The 15690-nt window shown below is 31.7% G+C and overlaps 1 protein-coding gene across 2 annotated transcripts in view; it reads right to left on the bottom strand.

Annotated features, from left to right (window-relative positions):
- LOC129751670 (hemicentin-1) overlaps positions 1–15690 on the bottom strand; it is a 1296938-nt gene that overhangs the window by 423915 nt on the left and 857333 nt on the right. For both annotated transcript variants that reach the window (XM_055747314.1, XM_055747315.1), the window contains exon 10: positions 827–957. In XM_055747314.1, coding sequence (XP_055603289.1) covers positions 827–957 — 131 coding nt within the window. The remainder of the gene's footprint in view (positions 1–826; positions 958–15690) is intronic.

Here is a 15690-nt window from a genome sequence, read left to right as displayed (position 1 = left end):
GTAGGATCACTCTCCTAATTTGAAGCAGTTATGATTCCATATGGACTACTTATTCAATTGCTCTGAATCACTATGATTGATTTTTATGAACAACGCTTAAAATTTATAAAAACACTTGTATAAATTAGCTCTCAGTGAATCTTTTCTTTTTGAAATTTTGAATACCGGTTAGTAAGCTGTTTTTATTAGAACTAATAACAGAGTGTCTTAGAAATGTTTTAAATAAGAAAGTGAATTTTAGATAGCAATACCTATCCAAAGAGTAATTTGAATCTAAACTTCACATAATAATTTTTAATCACTTACTTCAATGAATGATAATATATAACCTACATGTTATTTCGATCAAATGACATTGATTTTTTAATCGTCAATCGGCGCGAGACAAATTGTTTTGTACGGATCAAATTTTTGTCAAAAGGTTTTCATCGTCAGAATTATTTCAAAATTATTTTTTCTTATAATACACATAATAGTTTTTTATGACTTTCGTTGAATGATCTGCCTTAAAAGAATATGTTTACCTTACCATAAACTTTGAACTTATTTTATGATTGTTTTTCAATCATGAAAGTGTTGATTTCCATAGACGATCAAAAAATAAAAAATAAATACATACTTGAAGAAACACCTTCCGAAGATATTTCTAAGAATAATATGAAGTGACCGCTAAAAATCTTTCACGTTAGCATTTTACCGGTACATGATCATTCCAGAAGATGGAAGGTAGAAACGGTTTTCAAAATCATCAGAACCGACATAAAAATTGCTAAACCAAGAAAAAAATGATAGAAAAAACTATAACGCCAAATGGGGTACTACTCACATTATGCTTCCACACCACTTTGTATGCAGACGGATTTGCATTCACTTTACATTCAAAGTACACGTCGTCTCCTTCCTCGATGTCTTCCGGGTTCATGTTGGTGCCAAGTTCGAGCTTGAGCGTGGGCAGATCTGCAAAAAGAAAAAGAGACGAAAAAAGCAAAATGAAATAGGTATCTAGGAAGGTAGGAAAAAAGGCTCTGATTCAGTCAGTTCGTGAATGTGAGCGGTTTAGTTAGACTGCCAAAAGAAAAAAAATAACTAGAGAACGCATTCAAGAAAGGCGATAAGTATTTCCCGAGGCGAATCAGCCCGGTTCTCAGAATGGAGAAAAAAAACTGTATGAGAAAAACAATCGTGGCCAGGCTGCGGATTCCGATTTGGAGGGATGTTTTTTCTGCGCTCAACTCCCCCACTTGTGTGATTTTTTTCCCTGCGCGAAAACAAAGTTTGCAGCTGGTTAAAATAGAGTGCCGAACCTGAACCGGGAAATATCCATATCGTTTTCCTAGAGGATATAAATGTGGATCGGTTGGCAAGAAAAAAAACAGCAAAAGTTTAAACATAACCATCTGCACACGGTTCCAAGATGCATCTTAGGGCGAAGCGTAGGAAGGAAACGAATTCGCTCGATTTTTTTCTACTCCCTCGTTTTTCTTTATAAAAATCTACGTAGGTATTGCAATGGCAGAAAATCCACCCGAAAAACTTTTTCGCATTAAAATTAAATGCCAGATGAAGTCTTCCGGAAGGAAATCACCTTTTTGCATTAGTAATTTCAATGCTAACAGTTTCTTTAAATGGGTTAATTCAGTATAATGGATCTTGAACGTCTGCTAAAGAGAGTGATTTTCAGAAGAAGGGGAAAATACAAGAAGCATAATGTAGATCTTAAACATGTTTTATAGAAAGAATCAACAAAGCCAGAAAAAAAATAATTTATCAAACAAATGTAAATTCCGAAAAAGACAGAATAAATTTAAACCATGAACTGTAATCCTAATATAAAATCTGAATCTGAAATCTGAAATCTGAAATCTGAAATCTGAAATCTGAAATCTGAAATCTGAAATCTGAAATCTGAAATCTGAAATCTGAAATCTGAAATCTGAAATCTGAAATCTGAAATCTGAAATCTGAAATCTGAAATCTGAAATCTGAAATCTGGAATCTGAAATCTGAAATCTGAAATCTGAAATCTGAAATCTGAAATCTGAAATCTGAATCTGAAATTTGAAATCTGAAATCTGAAATCTGAAATCTGAAATCTGAAATCTGAAATCTGAAATCTGAAATCTGAAATCTGAAATCTGAAATCTGAATCTGAAATCTGAAATCTGAATCTGAAATCTGAATCTGAAATCTGAATCTGAAATCTGAATCTGAAATCTGAATCTGAAATCTGAATCTGAAATCTGAATCTGAAATCTGAATCTGAAATCTGAATCTGAAATCTGAATCTGAAATCTGAATCTGAAATCTGAATCTGAAATCTGAATCTGAAATCTGAATCTGAAATCTGAATCTGAAATCTGAATCTGAAATCTGAATCTGAAATCCGAATCTGAAATCTGAATCTGAAATCTGAATCTGAAATCTGAATCTGAAATCTGAATCTGAAATCTGAATCTGAAATCTGAATCTGAAATCTGAATCTGAAATCTGAATCTGAAATCTGAATCTGACATCTGAATCTGAAATCTGAATCTGAAATCTGAATCTGAAATCTGAATCTGAAATCTGAATCTGAAATCTGAATCTGAAATCTGAATCTGAAATCTGAATCTGAAATCTGAATCTGAAATCTGAATCTGAAATCTGAATCTGAAATCTGAATCTGAAATCTGAATCTGAAATCTGAATCTGACATCTGAATCTGAATCTGAAATCTGAATCTGAAATCTGAATCTGAAATCTGAATCTGAAATCTGAATCTGAAATCTGAATCTGAAATCTGAATCTGAAATCTTTATCTAAAATATGAATCTGAATCTGAAAAATCTGAATATTATACGCGAATTTTAAATTTTTATCAAATTTTCAAATAAAGTCCCTTAGATCTACGATCATCGAATGGAGGAAGAAATTTGAATCGTCTTCCCTCAATTTTGCGGTTATCATCAACTTTCAATAAATATCTTTTTATGGTCAATGAAGTTTCTTTCATTTCATGAATGCATTCGATTTTCTACTTCGGTTCTCTTGAATTTCTCTCTACCGGCAAACAAATTTAAAGATTTATATGCTGTACTTGCAATTGATATTTTGTATTTTACTTCCATTTTATTTTGCTCAGTTTTTCTGCTGCCTCGTCAGGGATAGTCCCATCCCTTATCGAATCGTTTATTTTCTCCTCGGAAATGTTCTCAATATTTTTTCTTCAAACGATCTATTTCTCCTTCCCCAGTAGTTTAAAAGAAGAGAGAAAATAATCCAAACAGGTTGAATCCATCCAATGGAAACAGGCTGTTGATGCCCATTTGAAAATTGACGCATTTTGATCAATAACGCAACATGATTCCGAAGGTTTGGGATGAGTAAAAAAAGGAAACAAGGGGCAGCTCAATAGTTTTTTTTTTCATTCAAAACTTGTCTTTCCTCTAACACTCTACACTTGCTCGTTTTGATTTGTTTAAAAATATCCCTTCAATATTGAAGAATAAGTTTTTTTTTATGAGTAAGACATTTCAAGTCTAATAGTGTCATAGCCCTTAGGAAAAATCTGAAGAAAAAAAGCGCAATTCATGCAAAATGAACAACACATAAATCGTTTGACGGGCCGTTACTGATTTTTTTTTTACCAAGTCTCTTTTTCTTAGGCTTTCCCCACTTTTCCAACTGTCTTACTCCCGTATGAAAATCCCAAAGGATTCAGCCGAAGTAAATTCCCCACCATCTGGGGATTAATGCAATGGAACAAGTTGTACGTTTCCGGAATTGCTTCCCTTTGAAGTCGTGAAGTTTCTTGGGAGCGAAGAAAATATAACAGTAAATGTGAAAGGAAATTGCTTCGATTTGTTGCTGTTGTGGATGTTCTGGATCGAACAGGAAAAATGGAACGATTTTCTGCTGCAGACGATTTATATATCCGCTGATTGCACAATAATTTCTGGCATGTTTGTTGTATTGGGCCTTACAAAATGTGAAAAAGAGGGTAAACGGTAAATCTTGTAACGACGCAGAGAACGGTTTGGATTTGACCCTTACCAAGTACTTGTACTAAGAATATATTTCTCGTTCTGACAAATTATTTTAAAGCATAGAAGTCCCCCATTGAGGGACGGGTTATGGGGGATTCCGAATTTAAAATTTAACAACAAACAAGGAATTTCGGAATTAAAATTTAATAAAAAAAAACTAACAATACCAAAAATAAACAATGAATAAGGAAATTGATTCCTTAAACCATTTTCTTACCGATGATCATCAAACAAGCTTGAAATAGGAAAAAAAACACGAAGACGATTCAAAATAAATCAGAATAAAAGCTTTCAATGCATGCTATTTCATATGAGTCATTCATAAATTATTAAAATGATGATCTTTATACTGAACTAGAAATTTACTTGAAAATCATATTTGTTCAATGTAGTTTACAAATATGAAATCACTGTTTTCAAAACAAAAAAAAAAATTCGACATAGCTCGAAAAACGATCAAACAAATGGAGCCAAATATGGCAAAAGATGTTATAAGACGGTGGGGAATCCATACAAGTGAGAAATACTTTTTTTTTATTTAACAATATAATTTTATAAAAACAGAGTCAAAAAAGAAAGCAATTTCAGATCTTGAAACAAATTTCGTTATCAAAATCCAGTCAGTTTGATTAAATCATCTTTGTAAAAAAATTGTTAATTGTTAATTGTTAAGCAAAATGATAGTAATTTTAATTTAGGGTTACCATCCGCCGCAAAAGCATGACATGTTCCGCTATTCTAGAAAACTTTCCACCGTTCAGCTTTTTGCTCGAAATGTTCCGCTTTTTTTCAACGTAGTTTTGAATTGAAAAAAAAATTAATATAACTTTAAGTGGCACAACACAAAAATAAGATGCTTTTTTTTTCTTTCATCACTTATCTTTTTAGAGAAAATTCATATTCTAAAATTGGGAATTGCAATTCACATTCAAAAATTTTTTAAAGAGCTTAGAAGCTGTTTCATCTTTACATATTACGAAAAACCACGAAATCTAATTTCAATGAAGTTTAATTCCTCCAAAATACTCCATAACCTATCTCAGCTTTACATATCACGAGCGACTGCTGGGTTGAATATGAAAAGAAATGAGAATTCATTCTTCAAGAAAGCGAAATATTAGGCTTAATTTCACTAGTTCAGATATGAATCCCTCAAACTTTGAGGACCAAGGTAATGCTTTCAAAGCTATTAGGAAAAAAGAATAGAGTTTTAACATATTTAATTTGCATCATATTTTTAAATATACTTTTAAATAAACTATTAAAAGTAAGCTAATCAGTTTCCCAAAAGTATTTTTGTATCCAAAATAAAGTTTAAAAAATATGATTTTTAATTAAATAGTTGATTAACCCTTTAGAAGCCAATCCATCCTTGAGAAGGATAACTTTTGATGACTATCTTTTTCAGAAACCTTATAATTCAAGGTAAAAAAAATCAATCAAAAATTACAGAAAACTCAAAAACATATGAGCAAATTAACAGAACCATGCTAAACTTCTGTATAACTACAAAATTTATTTTTCTGTTGATAATGTTAGCTAAATTCCTAATGAAAGCTGTATTTAAAAATTTGTTTTGTCTTGACAGTTTAGATTAAGTATGCTAGAAACCATGAAAATTTCTTTAAATACAAAAAAAAATAGAAAAAAAGGTTGTAATGCTGATTATTTCTTAACCATTGGTTGACATATTTTGTTTCTATCCAACATCTTTTGACATCATCATTTCATTCGCATTTTTTTTTATCAACGATGCAGTTGGAGAAAAGCATTTAAAACTTTAACTGTGTGCGATGTTTGCTCCTGGACTTAAAATCTTAGACAACTGACCTATGCAATAGTTGTCGATTTTTTAAATTTTATTTTCAGATAAAAATGCACCGCACTTTTTTTATTTGCCCAGATACCCAAATCGTACATACATTAATTTTTTTTAACTTTCTCCATCTTATTCAAATCTCCCGTTTTTTTTAAACACTATATGGCAATCTTATCTTAACACATTATGGACCGCAAAGCAACTGGACCAAATTCTACAAATACAGTTTTTTTGTGAATTGAAAAGTATTTTGTTTTTATGCTTCTAAGTTTAGCACACATGTGATGAGCGAAAAAACGAGATTTCTCCTATTTGGTCCGCAATGTGTTAGTTAAAATTTTTAATTTTTTTTGACTCTGCGGTAATAGCTTGAATTTGAAATTTAAATTCTTGATTGAAAAAAAATCCGATTTGAATTTAATACCTGCAAGTTCTTATACATTCCCAAGAATTACCCGAGTTTTAATTCGATTTTTCCCTTTGTATTGGGGCCTCCTTTTTTGGAGGAGCAGTGGCTTCTAATTTCATAGGAACAATTCTCGTCCCCAAAAATTACTTCTTACCAATTTCCACGATAATCAGTTCTGTATTTAGTTTTCGTGTCTAAGCGTGACATACAGACAGTATACGCCTTTTAAATATTATAAAAACATACAAAGTACACAATAACTTAACAAGAAATTAACCATAAAAGTAACCAATTTGAACTGTTTTTCGAACTATTTATAAATTAATTAAAAAATCATGATCGAGTCCAAAAATAATATTTGAAATTAGGCCTTCAAAGCCAAAAGGGAAAAACTTTGAGTTAATAAAGCCAAACAATTCTTCATGGCTATATCTGTTGATTTTTTATCAAATTTATAGAATTTCATTTAAATGCCTTTAAATTCGAAAGAATAGAAATGTTCGAAAACTATATGAAAAATGGATGACACAGTAACTTTGAGCGTTAAATCTCCCTTTGACTCCAAAAGCCTTGAATAATAAAAATAGGTGAAAAGTTTATTAATTTTAAAGCGCAAATTTTGAGCAGATATTACTTTGCCGTTAATTGAAAAATTGGGTCTTGAAAAGGACAAAAGGTACGAACATTTTTTTCTATAAAAAGTGATTCATAGACATCCGAGATGATAATGGATTCAGGACACAAAAAATTAGAATTGAAAAACAAAGACAAACTTATGAGGAATTTACAACAAAAAATCATAGTTTGACTAAAAAATTTGGTTAATTTATTTGAAAATAATATAAAAAACCTTACTTGAAAATACGGTTGTATTGATTTGAAATTAAAAATTTGAACATTAGTTCTTTTTTAAACATATTTGAAGTGAATTTTATCAAAAAGAACGTCTTACCACTTATAAAACTTTTTCATTGAATAGAAAATAACTTAAGAAAACAGCATTTGCGGTGCGTATGTTGTGTTGGTTGATTTGGGAGGTTTTGTCGCCCTGGACTCGAATCTTTTTCAGATTTTTCTTTTAACCTCTAATTTTTGTGATATGGAGTTTAACAGTTTTAAAATGATTCAGATTTGACGGTTTTTTTTATTATCTGAAAATTTGTTCCGGGGATATTCAGATTTTTTCCCAAAATTGAAAATTTGATTCATTTATACGACTTTTAAACACATGTTTTTTTTTCAAATTTCTAACATTTTTATTTTTCAAGTCAGATTCGTTTCGATTTTTTTTGATAAAATAAAACCATATTTTAAAGCTACATAACTCTGTTTTCTTTCAACGGAAATTATTAACTAACACATCAAAACCCATTGAAATTTAATCAACCTTCCAATTAAAATATTCAAAAAAAAAATTAAGAAATATCCATAAACATGAAAAATTGTAAGTAAATAAGCTTTTAATGGTGTTAAAATATACCATCTGAATTGTCGAATACACGAAAGCTCATTGTTAAGCCAATTTATGATGAACTCTCATCTGAAGACATGAAAGTGGGCCAACAACTTCTTTAAGAGTTATGAGAGAAATAATGACAATAAATCTCATTTTTTCGCATCGGAACAAACAACACATGAGAAAGTGGCAGAGGTGTTGTAGAAATATACTATAGCAATAGGTAGGGGAGATGAGTGCATAATGGGCACCTTAAGGAAAATGCTCATTTAACCATAGAGAACAGCTGTAATATGTGAACTACATCATTGTTTCGTGTTCCGACACTCAAATAGTCTATTGTCTAATTGGATGAAACTTGAAAAAGTAGATAAAAACGTTTAAAAATGCATTTTAAAAAATTTTGCCGAAAGCTGAAAACCAGTCACTGTAGAGGCATAATGAGAAACCTCCCGAGGCAGTATGAGCACCATTAATGAAGGCATAATGAGCATTTTCTGCCGGGGAATCTAGCAGCAAATTCGACTCGATGAAGTCAATTGAGTAATAGAGCTACAGCTCAACTTGTATCGTCTGACGATTTGGCCTATTGGTTAGATGTCGGAGAGATAATCAGTAGGCTCGAGTTCGATTCCTGGTGGAGGTCATTTTTTTTTCTTCATTTATCATTTATGATCATGATTGCACTAAACGGTGAGGCGTAGATTCATCAAACAAAGCAAAAACAAAATAATCTAGGTCTGTTTGTAGAATTCAAAGAATTAACACATGTTCATACATTATGTTTCTGGTGTTTTGTTTGACGGATGATGCTTTGATGCTATTAGCCGTATAATGTAACAATAAAAAAAATCAATCATGAATGGTATGTGCAAAAAAAAAATCCCCTCGGACAGGAATCGAACTCGAGTCTACTGATTACCTCTCCGACATCTAACCAATAGGCCAAATCGTCAGACGATACAAGTTAAGCAGTAGCAAATTATTCAGTTGACTTCATCGAGTTGAATTCGCTGCTAGATTCTCCGGCAGAAAATGCTCAATATGCCTTCATTGAAAGTGCTCTGTTCGCCTCTAGTGAACAAATTAAAGTAAAAACGTGTTTTACAATTGATTAAAATGAAAAATCAAAAATTTTATGATGCTGAAAATTTAGAAACAATGTGTAGATCATGTTGCAGTGCATACATTTCAGATCAAGATGATTTAAAGGTCATAAAAGCTTATTTGGTGGTGCTCAAAAATTATAATATTTTCGTCACTTGAGAACCTAGCTGGTTATTATTTAATATTTCTGTAAATATGAAAAGGATATTTCTTTTTTGGTGAAAAATTAATTCTATAGGTAGTACGAAACAAGTCCTCATGAAAATTTGTTTAAGAAAATACGTACTTATGTAGAAAAATGGACTTCTCATTATGCCTCGGGTGCTCGTTATGCCCTCATCTCCCCTACAATGCAATTTTTTGCAGAATAATTGGTGATGCAAACGATACTTTTAGACACCATTAAAAGTTTGCAATTTTGATGTTTAAGGTAATTACTTAAATTATTTTGGAATATTTTATTTGGAAAGCTGTCAAAATTTCAATGCGTTTTGTTGTGCCAACTAAAATCATAAAGTTGAAAAATAGCAGAGTTATGTAGCTTTGAAATATGGTTTTAATTTATTAAAAAAAAAACCTAACCGAACTTTACCCAAAAAATTAAAATGTTAGAAATCTGGAAAAAACTATTTTTGTAGACGAAAAAACGATCCAAATTTTCAATTTTGGTAAAATTGTCAGATAATCAAAACTTCCCTTGATTGTAATCAATGATTGATAACTGATGATCTTAAAAAAAATCTGAATATGTTTGTGTTTAATACTTCATTCAATCGAAAAATAATATTTTTCCTAGAAACTCTTACAGCAGAGATAAATACAATTATTTTAAAAAAGTTTTATTTAAAGATTTTTAAAAGTTTTGAAAGATGTTATCACAAATCTTGCTAGCATTAGTAAAGAAGGTTGAAAAAAGATTTTATTTTATTGTTGAAAATTGGTTGAAGGCTGTAACGATTTGACTTTTGCTTTAATGATATCTTAAATTCAGATTGGTTTAAAACTTTTAAGAAATCCCCAAAATTTCAGTACTTTACAGAATAGGGAAAAGTAAACAAAAGAACACTTCTTTAATTTTTTTCACAGAAGTCAAAATTACTTGTGATATTGGGAAAAGTTGATAATTGAATTAAAAACTGAATGTTGAAATTGTTGTAACGTTGACCTATTTTTCGAAAAATAAACTACTTGTTAGCCTCAGAAAACTTTGGGTTTTTTGAGTTTTTTGATTTCAGAGAAAAATTGCAGCTAGTTCAAAATATTTCTTAAGTCAGGTAAAAGAGTTGAAAGATAAATCCCGTCAAAAGGTGGGGTTGGGAAGTACGGCAATAATTCAAAAAAATATTCAAAATATTGAATTATTTTTTATAAGTTGAAATATCTTAGTTCTTTGTGGAACAATTTAAACGAAAAATGGCATAAAATTCTACCTATAAGTCAGTGTTGATATGTTTCAAAATTTTGGAACAATTGGTTGAAGTTTGTAAAAATGAAAGCAAAGTTTCTTAGCCCCTGTGATTATGTCACTTTAAAAAAAAATGCTAAGAATTTTTTTCCATCTATAAAGTTTTTCGAAGATTAAAAGCAATTGGTATTCATAGACATACCTTCTGAGTATTTTTTAGTGGAATAAAATAAGTACTATAATGTTAAAGTGATTGGTAAAAAAGTAATGGGTATTTAGTATTAGATTTTTTTTGCTTATTTTGTTGACTATCGTAATTAGGTTAAATCTGTTATATGACTATCAATTTGATGAAGTGTGAAATAAGTATACGGTTTTTAAAATAATAGTTTTTTCAAACATAAAAGTTAAGTTACTTTTAAAAATATGTCCTTAAATGAATTAAATGCATCTGAAAATAAAATGAATTTCAAATTATGAATCTGATGATGGTTTTTCATATTCGGAAAATTATTTTTAAACATTTAAATGCTTATTAGTTTCGATATTTATTGAATAAATCATCAGTTAAAAAAAGCCATGAATCCGAGTTTCAAAAATCTTGAAAATAGTGTTTTTGAAACTAGAATTTTTGATATTTGAAACTGATGAAACCAAATTTTAACCGGGATTTTGAAACAGCTTTTCATTTTTAATGATGATTTTTACTAATGATAAGTAACCTAAATTGGAGACGAAATTCTTTATATTTGACTCGAAAAATAATTAGGTTTTTGGTAAATCCAGAACCTCTTATATGAGTTATATCTCATTTTAAATTTAAACTCAGAACTGCATTTCAATCAACGAGTGAGAAATTTTTAAAAATTGTAGCAGAATTGTGAAACTGTGATCAGTTTTAGAGGTTTTGGCATCAGTTCTGAGTCAAGATTGTTAATTTTGCAAGAATAAACTCTATCATCAAAATTTGATTAGGAATTCCAAACTTTGAGTGTAGGTAAGATTATCTCGCTTGCTGTTTTAAACCCTCATGGAGAAGGGGCGCTTAACATGTTCTGAAAAACCTTTGAAATACAGTTAGACAACTCTCTTTTTTTATTTGTGCATCTCATAAGAAGATTAGGTGTTACCAGTTTCTTTATTTTAGTGTTTTATTTTTTTCCTATGAATTATTTAAATTCGCCAGGTTGAAAATTCAAACTTGAAATAAATTTAAAGGCCTAACAAACAATGCATTCTCCATCTGTCCCCAAACCCTTCAAACGATAAAAGGGCGTACCTTTAGGTAAAAAATGGTACAAAAAAAGATTCAAAGTACTGTGCGGTTTTGGCGGTTTTCAACCCGGAGAAAAACATTATGGATTGGCCCCTATCAGTAGCCCTTAGCTAGCTAGCAAGCTAGTGTGGTGTCCGAGAGGAATTGGCAGATTGCGGTAAGGTAGACCGGGATGAGATCGTAAATTATCATATTTACACACGAGCGTAATAAAACTGACAGCAGCCGAGTTAAAGAGCCATAAATTTGCTGGCGCTTCGCTGTTGGAATTGGGGTGGTCTTTTTTGCGCGCCCTTAACTATGTGCCTCCCACTTCAGCCCCTCCCTCGTTTAAAAAAAGAGGGGCAGGGTGGAATGACTGATGGCACGGTGAGTGGATGTCAGTTTCTGTCGGTGTGTGCGCTCCGAAAAGCTTCAACGAGCCAGCCAATGTTCGTCGAATGGGATGCCCTTTTTTCTGCTCTCTACTTTCAGCGTTCTGGTGGTATTCCATTAGGGGGACATGACCTGTACGAGCTGCTAACACAAAGTGGAACATTATTGCCCTACTTCTGCCCCTCCCCCTCCTTGCCTTGGGGGGATGATGTTTCGGCCCCTCCCCAGTTGATTGGGTTTTCACCTACTCTTTTTGCGTCCTCCTGAAAATCAGCTTGTTTGAAAACTGCGGAAGTCATCTGGGTGCTTGATTTGCAGTTTTCGAGAGCGAGAAACTTACTGGCTACTGACTGGATATGGAAACACACTATTTGGGTCATCTCAAGAGCAGCAGCAAAGAAAAGAAGACACGAGGAAAAGGTTGAGGAGGAAACAAAGAGAAAGCAAAATGGCTTCTTAATGGAGCTGAATTACCAAATTCCGAACATGGGGAAATGATAGCTCATAAATCTTTGTTCGACAGAACAAAATGTTACGGCTACACTGTCGATGGGTTAAATGTTGTATCAAGGATTTAGTTCGGTTCAAGTGAGCTCGTTTATCAAATGGATGGTGTAGCTTAGGATCTTGTCCGCCAGTGGAGGATTTAACTCGTCGAAAATGAGGTCACGCATTCGAGACCTGAAATGTGGGGATTGAATTTCACTCACAAGAGGTCTCTAGAAACTCTGAAAAGAAATATTTCGGCCTGATCGTATAAAAGTTGAAAAAAAAAACAGCATTCACCTACCAAAATGGAAGCAATATACATAGGGGAGAGTGGGGATACTTGATCCCCTTTTCTTATTTTAACCATATCTTTTTGGAACAATTTAGCAACTCGCCGTCTTTGACAATTTCTGACAGCTTGTAACTTCAAGTTTCTATGCTCCAAAAATTAGAACGATACTTGAACCCGTTGATGATCTAGAAGCATTTTCGTGGGAGTAAAAAAATTGCGACTTTTCTGAAGTTAGGGGAGACTTGATCCCCTATTGAAGGAGACTTGATCTTTTATTCAGGAAGCCCTAGTCCTTGTATGAAAATCAAACAAAACCCCAAGATAGAATGTTAATTGACTATTTTGGTCATGTTTGTTCTCATTTTACAATTTATAGCAGACATAAGAAGAAAATTCTAAAACTTTGTCTCAACGCTATTTACATTGCATACATAAAGGCGCTATTTTTTAAAATTAAGAGAAAATGAATTATTTTTGCTCTTTTCTTCAGACAATTGTTTGATAAATATTAGTTTTTGGATAAATATTAGTAATTTCGTAATCAGCAATCATAACGATCAATTCAGAAGAAGAATATGCCGTTTGGAAAGGGGGATCAATTGTACCCAACTCTAGGGGATCAATTGTACCCATAATCAACATTTTAGAAAACTTTTTCTGAAAAAAGTTGAGAGTTTTCCATTGCTTTGAAAATATGGCATTATGAAGGTCAGGCTCGAACGATTGATACATTGGAACAAATATTTTTTTCATAATTTTCCCATGTACGGAACATTTTAAAGTGATGAAAAAAGATCTTCAAGTTACATTTTGTAAAATTTTTCAAACAAAGTTCAATTACTCAAACAATTATTTTGTTAAAAATTTTTAAACTACAAGCATTGTTATTTTGCTCATTTTGGCACATTTTTCTAGAACATTTGATCTTTGTAAGACATTCCAGTTTCGAGATATAGCAAAGGAATCAAGTATCCCCAGGGATCAAGTATCCTCATTCTCCCCTAATAATGAACAGTTCAATAGAAAAAAAAAATTTCATTTCTTCCCGAGCAGACTTTTATGGCAAAATTATAGCAAATTTTGCTATCACGCCCTGAGAGCCTAACTTGCTCTCATTTTGCTTGACATAAGGTGGTACACAGCAAAAATGAGAGCACCGATTTTCATACTTGGTTAGCAAAGTGATACCAAATTTTGCTAAAACTGAGACCTTAACTACACCTCATTTTCCGAGAGCTTGGAGAGCAAAATGATGCTTATTCATGGCATCAATAGAATTTCTTTGACAGCAAAATTTGGCACCAATATGCTCTCAAAACATTCTAACTATGAGGAATGAATTGGGCCTCAAAACAAGCAAAATTTGGTATCACTTTGCTCACCAGGTCGAAAATGTTTCCTCTCTTTTTGTCTGTGTACCACCTTATGTCAAGCTAAATTAAAGCAAATTTGACTCTATTGGCGTGATAGCGCAATTTGCTTTAATTGTGTGGAATTTTTTAGTCAATATTCGATTATTTTAAGTATTTTTTTTATCATGATTCTGATGTATTTAGCACTTTGCTTATTTTGTTTAAAAATTTGTTTTTTCTTTCATATTTGGTATTTTTCTTAATTTAAGTATTTGTTTTTTTTTTATTTTGATAAACTTTCATCTATTTATCTTTTTTGGGTACATACATTAGAATTTTCTTTTAAATTTTGGTTTTTGTTGTTGTATTTTATCATCATAAGAGAATGTAAAAACATATTTTTGGTGTTGATCTTAATTATATTGGACCTATTATAACGAAAACTATAAGGTAATTTTGTTTTTGAAAACAACCACATATGCCAAAATCAGATGTGGCAAAAACGAACAAGGCCTATACTAAAATCGCCTTCATTTAGACAGTAAAGGACGCATCTAAAAAAATTATATAGCGTAGGCATATATTCCACTGGCCGCAGTAAAATCGCCTTTACTTATGCAACGTGTATAACTGTTTTTCTTTGTGTGCAGAACGGTGGACAATTTTTCATTTTAATTGTCAATTCACAAACAAAATTCTCTGGTACATTATGATTTAAAATCATTTGGATAGATTCAGGCAATTCAGATTAAGCATTAAAAAAAATAAAATAAAATTAGTTGTAATTTTCGCAATAAACTATTTAATTTAAAATACCTGGATAGCTCTTGTTAGCAACAAGGTTTCATTCTAAAACTTTGTTTCAACAGTATCACTAAATCAGCAACTGTTTCTTAGATTTTCATCCATAAGGATGATTCATGTCTACTGAAGAAAGTAGAAAGTTTACTGAAAAGTCCAAAATTTACCAAAACGACTAGGTCCTATGGTCGGGAAAGAAAATTAAAATTTTAACTCAACATGAAACTTCCATTTTTTTCACTCTTAGAGCATCTTGAAATGCCAAGCAAATACTGAAGAAAACAGGAAAATATTTTGGTCCTCCGAGAAGCTAAAAACTACAAAAGTTCCTCGATCTTAGCATATTAGCTTCTGCTGCAAGAAAACTATCAATTTCTACTTAGAACTAGAATTAAATGAACTTTCTTAAGCTTCTTGTCGTTAGCTATAAAATAAACCTTTTTTCCCCCGTTACTATAAAAATGACGATCAGTTTGTTATTAAAGACTCGAGTAGTTACTCGAATCCAGCAACTTTCGAGTAAATTTGTTTCAAAGCAAGCAACTTTTGTTGCATTATATACATACATTAAGGCGTTTACAATGGGCGATGTTTTTTTGATTATCGTTTACTATTTATTCCACTATATTTATGATTCGTAGCTTATGAACATCGCCTTCACTATTGCCTGCATAAGTGCAGGCGATATTTATAAACATAGTACAGAAATGTATGTGTGGCAATATGGCATTGACCCAGACACCTATCCGTGAAGGCGTTATTCTAAGCACGTCGCACTTTACAATCGAGTTTTAATTTTTTCCGTATATTTTGGACGTGAATATTCAATTTGATTGACATTGATTTATTCTTTTTGTATAATTCTTATCATTTTGAAAGAACTC

The sequence above is a fragment of the Uranotaenia lowii genome, chromosome 3 (assembly GCF_029784155.1).
Source record: "Uranotaenia lowii strain MFRU-FL chromosome 3, ASM2978415v1, whole genome shotgun sequence".
NCBI classification, from domain to species: domain Eukaryota; kingdom Metazoa; phylum Arthropoda; class Insecta; order Diptera; family Culicidae; genus Uranotaenia; species Uranotaenia lowii.
This window is presented reverse-complemented; position numbering and strand designations above follow the sequence as displayed.